General features: G+C 54.9%; 1 protein-coding gene across 1 annotated transcript in view; it reads left to right on the forward strand.

Annotated features, from left to right (window-relative positions):
- HYDIN (HYDIN, axonemal central pair apparatus protein) overlaps positions 1-7,189 on the forward strand; it is a gene marked incomplete at both ends in the record, with an annotated part of 93,733 nt that overhangs the window by 62,253 nt on the left and 24,291 nt on the right. Inside the window, 10 exons of the mRNA XM_010288184.1 lie at positions 566-1,225; positions 1,682-1,894; positions 2,313-2,509; positions 2,690-2,872; positions 3,117-3,236; positions 4,343-4,502; positions 4,606-4,778; positions 5,234-5,432; positions 6,251-6,350; positions 6,893-6,992. Coding sequence (XP_010286486.1) covers positions 566-1,225; positions 1,682-1,894; positions 2,313-2,509; positions 2,690-2,872; positions 3,117-3,236; positions 4,343-4,502; positions 4,606-4,778; positions 5,234-5,432; positions 6,251-6,350; positions 6,893-6,992 — 2,105 coding nt within the window. The remainder of the gene's footprint in view (positions 1-565; positions 1,226-1,681; positions 1,895-2,312; positions 2,510-2,689; positions 2,873-3,116; positions 3,237-4,342; positions 4,503-4,605; positions 4,779-5,233; positions 5,433-6,250; positions 6,351-6,892; positions 6,993-7,189) is intronic.

A 7,189-nucleotide genomic window follows, 5' to 3' on the forward strand; every position in this document is an offset into this window, starting at 1 on the left:
GGGTCATGCTGCTGCTTCAGTGGGTTTGTTGGTAGAGCTGCTCTTCTAGGATCATGCTGCCTTTGAGTCATGGCTTCATGTAACTCCATACTTTCACTGCGAAGCCCGAGACAGTTGTAGTCCAGCATTTCTCCCCACTCGGCATGTGACTTACACCTCTGAGCCGTGGTCAGTCTGGGATGTGGTGTCTTTTCCTAGATGTCTGGCAGGAGATACCACCAGGCCTTAGGTATTCATTAGCAGCCAGACTTCCCAAAGGGGCAGCCAGCTCTAGGGATGTTCAGCACACCCAGGAACGAGCCCAGAGGGGACTGCCCAGGGGTGAGGAGGTGTCTTAAGTTCCCTGTTTGGGTTGGGAAGCTGTTCTGTTTCATCAGTCTGACACCGGAGAGTTTGGTTTCAGTTGAGCTAAACCGGGTACCAGCTGCATTCCAAACTGGGTAAGAGCAACTAGCACAGGTCTGGGACGAGGCTTGGGGTGCTGTTGTAAACATCATCACTGTCCTACAGTATTTGAGTCTGTGCTTTGAAATGCTTAGTGCTTTTTCCTGCTCCTCCTGCCCAGAACACAAACACGTCCACCAGCAACACCAACGCATCCACCAGCAACCACTCTGATGTCACCGAGGGGGTAGGCAAGAAGGCAGCTACCAAGGAGCACCCAGACTCTGTTGCAGGTGACAAGGAAGATAAGAAGAAGCGGAGCAAGGATCCCCTGACGGATGTCTGCCCGGCGGAGGTTGTGCAACCCACTGGCCCAGAACAGGGGGAAACCAAAAATGAAGCCCCAAGTGATGGCGAGGAGAACTTGGCCCTGAGGTTTAAGATCTACGAGGCATCGCAGAAGGCTGTGGTGCATATTTTGTCATTCTGGGACAGGGTTCAGGGTACCCTGCTGTCCCCTCTGAACCACGAGGAAGTGTGGCACCAAGCAGAAGACCAGCACCAGCATTTGTCGAGTCGCCGGAGCCGGAAGGACAGAGAGAAGGAGCATCAGGAGAGGCTGGAGAGGGAGCATGCGGAGGAAGAGTGCCTGGAGAAGGAGCGGCTGGAAAAAATTAACGCTTTTGAGGACTCCAAGTTACCTCAGCTGGAAGGGGAAGGCGCAGAAGGGTCAGCCAGGGGCCAGGACGTCAGGGTGCCCTGCTTAGACGTCCAGGTGCTGAGCTCAGAAGATGTGGCTAGGGAGATCCTGGAGAGTGGCAAGCTGCCAGCGGCAGAGCAGGTAAAGCCCCACAAGGCTCGGACGCTGAGCGGGAGATGGTCTGGGCCCTGGTGCCTCGTGTCCCACCAGGTGACAATGGCGCAGAGCCTTGTCCGGGTCACTGATGATGTTCCACAGCAGCCACGTGGCTGGGGAGGTCCTTGCCATCCCTCGGATGGATGGAAAGAGGGAACGCTCTCTGTGTCTGTCCAGAGAGCTTCCCAGTCTGGAAATCATGAAAAGTGATTTTTGATGATGGTCATTGTTTCCTTCAGCTGACTCACTCAAGGGAGGGATTTCTCTCTGGGTCCCGCTTGTAGGTCCTGGCTCTGCTCTGGAGACTGCTCACCCCACTGGGCATAAAAAGAAGCACTGTACTCCATATAAATAAATAAAAAAACATTGCCAAAAGCTCGATGTCTTTAAGGAAGCAGTATGAGGAGGAAGGTGACGGGTGTTTTCCTCCTTATGCTTTAGATCCTGGATGACCTGGGACTGGGTCCCTCTGGGCCTCCCATTCCGCCGACGGCTTTTTACTCTGTGATCCGGTACCCAGAGAAGCGAGTGGCCCCGGCAGCAGGAGAAGCCCTCAAGCACTTTGTCTTCGTTGTGCCAGAAGGTGCCACCGCAGAAGATGAGAAGAAGGATACCGAAAGTCTTATGGACGTCCCCGTCGTGCTCGCAGCGAAGGTGCCAGGGCAGGGGCTGGACCGGGGCATGGTGGGGGGTAGGATGGAAAAGACTCGCTGTGGAAGGGCAGTGAAGGCGTGACGGGGTCCTGTGTCTGCTGTTGTCTCTTTTTTTTTTTTTTGTCTGTCCAAAAGAGACAGCTCTGCTTGAGATGCAATGCGGTTCTGTAAGATGAGAAAAAATTTCTTAAAAAGTTGAAAAAAACACCTAAACCCCTCAACTTCCCACGAGGGGCAGTGTCATAGGCAAAACAAAGTCCAGTAAGGACGACCAAGTCCCCAGGCAGATACAAAACCAGTAGATGCTGGTCATTTATTTATTCCCTGTTTGTTACCAGACCCGCAGCTTGCTTTCCAGGGTGAGGATGTCCTCAGGGCAGGGCTCACCTCTCCCTTTTCTCTCTCCCCTTGGCGCAAAGACGTCGGGGGAGCAGCTCACCCCAACCAGGGGCCGGTCGCGGAAGGAGAAAGGCGCGGGCAGCCGGGAGGCCGCAAGGGAGAAGCGGAGCTCTGGCCGGGGGAGGAGAGCTTTCCAGGGCACGGGAGCGCCCGCATGTCCCCCTGAGGTGCGCCCAGGCAGCGTGGACGCGGTCCCATGCCCGGGGAGATCCGTCAGGTGAGCTGTGAGGGAAGAGGTGATCCATCCGCTTCACGGCCATCTCTCCAAACGCGGTCCATCGTCCCTAGCTCCGCGGGGACCCTCTGCCGGTGCCTCCGTGCGATGGCGAATCCGTGACGCTCCTCCTTGTCTCGTTTGCCCGTCGGCGACGTCTGAAGCCTCCTCTTTAATTGCCAGGCTGAGCAGCTGCCGGTGGATAGTGCCTGCCCGCGGCGAGGTGGAACTGAAGGTCCACTTCAGCTCCACGGTTCTGGGCCAGTTTGATCAGACGCTGCATTTTGAGGTCCTGGGGACAAACCGTCTGTACCAGCTGCACTGCCGGGGCACCTGCCTGTATCCCACCATCAGCCAGGACCCACGGTAAGGCTGGCCCGTGGGAGCCTCCCACGCCGCTCCCCCCCGAACGCGGAACCTGGGCTGCCCCTCGTGCCCCGGTGACCTTCTGCCTTGGGCAGAGCTGCCTGAGCCGCCCAGCGTCTCTTCCCTTGCTGGGAGCTGGGAACCAGTCCCAGTGGCTCAGCCGCCGGTAAGGGTTATGGCTTTCTGACCGGGTTTTCCATTCGGAGCATCTTGTAGCTCCTTGTTCCCTGTTTTCTCTCCCCAGGCTGGTGTTTCCTCACTGGAGGAAGAGCAAGGGGGCTGATGACATCATCTTCAAGCAGTATGTCATGGACACGGGTGTGTTCCACTTCGGACCGCTGCTGTGTGGGAAGTCAAGAGACAGGTACGTGCTCCCGGCCCCAAGCGAGCATCCTGATGCGCTGCCTGCGTGGAGGGGGATGTCGGGATGGGGTCTCCAGGGCTTTGTGCTTTCATGGACTCCACATCTCGGCTTCACCACTGATGAAATGAGCTTTATGGTGCTTTTCTAAAGTGCTTTGAGCTCTACGGGTAGACTGAATGAGCAATTAATTCTGCTGATGGTTTTGTAAACCATTCGTTAATCTGTAATATTAGTGAGACTTGATGATTTGACCTGCCAGTGAGGTGGGAGGACAGGGGGGACCCGCAGAATGGGAATTACATTTTCCTGATCCTCACTACTGGATAAAGTCTGTTGAAAAAAGTTGTCGTTATAGCTGCTGGCATATTTCTATTTGTAACATTGCTTTTTTTTTTTTATATTAGAAATTACATTCTTGTCCTCATGGGAGCTCTGGAGAGCTAGTGGCATTTTGACAACCCAAGGAAATTAAAACAGTTTAAAAAACAAAAGAGGATCTTTAGCCAAGCTGATGAATGGTCTTGGGTTTTTGCTTTTTTAACCCCTTAACTCCCCAAATTCTGTTCCACACCTGAGAGAAGGGACATTCATTAAGTTTAGCATTCCTCTTGGGAATGAATCCTTTCTATGTCCTTCCTCGAGACTTGGAGCTAACCCATGAAATACAAAGCAATCTCATGGCTTTTTTTGAAAGAGATGAGCTAAACTATTTTTAAAACCTCTTTTCAAAAGTGTTTCTTTACACCTTGCACAGAAGGAGACCCAACAAAGAAGGGGGAAGAACCCCTGTGCCCTGGCACACTTTTATTTTTCCAGGCTCCTTTGAATTTATATGTTGTAAAACGTTCTTTATTTAAGTGGCCTGTGCGTCATCACGCTTCTGGGATGGAAGCACCAGGTGTAGGGACAGGCATCAAAATAACTCACTGCAAGGACGAGCACGCATACCATGCAACGCGCCCCTGGAAGCGATCTTTTTTTTTCTTAGCCTGCTTGTTAAACCAGGGTCTTCCAGCGCAGCCCCCCGCTGCCCATACGCGGTGCTTTCCTCAACGTGTGATAAAGGCAACGGTGTCCTCTGTAGCCTTTTCCACTTCTGCGGCCAGGTACAAGGCGCTGCACTATCCCAGCAACTGCGAGAAGATAACCATCCTCAACGTCACCCCCTTGGAAGCAGAGGTGCATTTCTTCTTCGAGCGCGATCTCAAAGCAGCCACGTTCCTTTTAGACCCTCCCAGCATGAGGCTGAAACCTAAGGAGAAGCAGGTAGGAGACAGGCAGGGAGGGGAGGGCGGACCAGAAGAGGTCACACCGTTCCTCTTGCTCACCGAATGCTCTTTTGTGTTTCTTTTTGCGGGGACGGCGCTAGGAGCTGAGCGTTTGGGCGTACCCCACTTCAGCTGGCCTCGTGGAGGACAGCCTCATCTGCTGCATTAAGGAGAACCCAGAGCCGGTGGTCTTCCGCCTGTGCTGTCAGGGGGTGAAGGTGGAGCTGGGGGTCAGCCCCAGGCAGGTGCATTTCAACAAGCTGCTTCTGCACAGGTCAGTCATCCCATGGCTGCTTTGCCGGGGATGAGGGCTGTCGGCAAGCTCCCCTTCAGCTTCTCTCACTGGCTGGGTGGCCGCTCAGGTTGGCGGCTGGGCTAGAATCCCTCTTGTTCTCCCACCAGCTCCCAGTCCGGTGCTCCCCGTTCCTTGCTGGCTCGGCCGTCCCACGACGGCCGCAAGCTCTGTAGCCCCCCAGCAGCGCCGTGCGATGGGCATCCTGAGGCATTTGTGTCTTGCCCGCTTGTTCGGGGCGCAGTCCGGTTGCTCCCCCTTACCTCCCTTCTGTGGGATGCCCTTCCCTGAGGACCTCGCCTCTCAGGCTTGTGACATAGAGAAAACGTTTGACTATGGTTTCATGCACACGGATAGGGCTGCTCCGAGTTGCACTTGGCCGCAAGGCTAGCGTGACCGTCGAGCAGCCGGTGCTGAGCGTCTTCTTGTCTCGGCAGGAGGGACAGCAGGACCCTGGTTCTGCGAAACAGCACCCCGCTGCCCGTGGCCTGGCGGCTCAGTGGGCTGGAAAACCTCGGCGAGGACTTCTCCGTGTCGCAAGATGAGGGCATCGTTGGTCCCCGCACAGAGCTTGGCGTGCATCTGTATTTCAAGGCCACGAAGGCTCTCAGCATTAAGAAGACGATCCGGCTAGAGGTGAGAGACTGTGCCCAGCCTGGCAGAGCAGGGCAGGGTGAGCAGCCCTGTGTTCTCAGGGATGGAGACTGTGCTCATACCCTGCAAAGAGGGCAAAAGGATGAGCCATCCCAAGATTGCCATCTAGCCGCGTTGCCGTGGGGGCCGTACCCTTAGAGCAAGGGACTCTCACGGTGCTCTCGTAGCTGGGCTTCGTGGGGCAGGTATATTGTGGAGTCAGGAGGAAGACGTACCTGATGGACACAAGGGTGCTACGACCCCGACTTCTGCTGCCTCAGACTGGGTTTGCCAGGACACGTGGCGCATCGCCGAGCATCGCCGCTGCCGCTGCCGGGCTTACACCTGGGTTATGCGGCTGCGCCCTCAGCCCGTGCTACAAGCGCCTTGCTGCTGCGCCTGGTTGAATGCCATCGTTCGGTTGTCCAGTCTTCGGCATGCTCCCCGTACCCATCCTGGAGTCTGTCTGGGGCCCTTGACCTAGAGCAACAAACTCTCACCCTGGGATTTTGCTCCCTGGGGTTTAGGGGCTGCATTTCAGTGGGGGTGCTGGGTGATTTAAGAGGAGAGGGTTGGTTCTCCATGCCACCTGCTCTGGGACGCCTCACGCTTCTTGTAGTCGTTTTTACATCACTGTGCTTCCCAGGGTGCTTTAGCAGCAGCGTTCCCTGCTCTAGGAGTGCAGAACTGGGAGTCCACAAATACTTGTCAAGCCGGGGAGGCCATGGTGGGAGCAGCCAGCAGAGACCAAGACTCATATGTTGTCTACCAGAAGAGTTTAGGAGAACGGTATAAGCGGTGTTTGTTTCTTGCTGCCTCAGGTTTCAGATGCAGAGAACGTCCTGGGGATTGTCCAGATTGAAAATATTCAAATCCTCGTGGAGGCCTATGACGTTGCTCTGAGCATCAGCATTCCTAAAGGTCAGTGGACGCCCCTGACACAAAGTAGTCCGGATGCGTTGCGTTGCCTTGGCAGGTGGGCAACCAAGGCCCTTGGGACGGGATGGGATAGCATGCAAGCGTGGCGCGGATACATAACGCACGTATCTTGCAAGCTTGCATGGAATAAAGCACTGTCAGGATGCAGCCTTGAATCTCTCGCCTCCCAACTTTGAAGTGTGCAACTCCATGTGTAGCTTGATTTGGGGGCTTTGAAACAAACGCTGAGAGCAAGCAGTTGGCAACTCCTGAAGGCTCAGCACAGCACATGGAGCCGTTGGATCTGTGCTTGGAAGCAAGGAGATGGAAACTAAGCTCCTTAGCTGCTCAACCCTGCAGATATTCACCAAGTAAGAAGAAAATGGGCAGCAAAATAGCTAGAGAAAACTTCCAAGAATGGAAGCTTGCTGAGAAGGGTTTTGTGCCGCCCGAGAGCTCCAAGTATACATCTTGTCACTTGGTGTAGTCTGTAGCAGCTCACAGGTAGTCATGATTTCTTGTCTTGCTCTGTGGGTTTGCTGCAGGTACAGATGGCCGCGTGGATTTTGGAACTCTTAAGGTCCTGGATGATGCAAAGCAAGTGCTGACCCTGAAGAACAAAGGGAAGTACGAGATTGCGTACAGGTGGGTTCAGCTGCCCGGTCTGTGAATGCGTGGTGCCACCATCTGCCCGGGCCGGCGTTCTCCTCCCGTCCGTGGCTAGGACCTGCTCCCATGCTGACTACCCCATCATCCCCGTAAATACAAAACCTGGGCTCTCTAATCTCAAATATTGTATTGGAGAATCCAGCCACACACCAGCAGTTCTCAGCTCAGCAGGA

The sequence above is a fragment of the Phaethon lepturus genome, unplaced genomic scaffold, assembly GCF_000687285.1.
Source record: "Phaethon lepturus isolate BGI_N335 unplaced genomic scaffold, ASM68728v1 scaffold18665, whole genome shotgun sequence".
In the NCBI taxonomy this organism is placed as follows: domain Eukaryota; kingdom Metazoa; phylum Chordata; class Aves; order Phaethontiformes; family Phaethontidae; genus Phaethon; species Phaethon lepturus.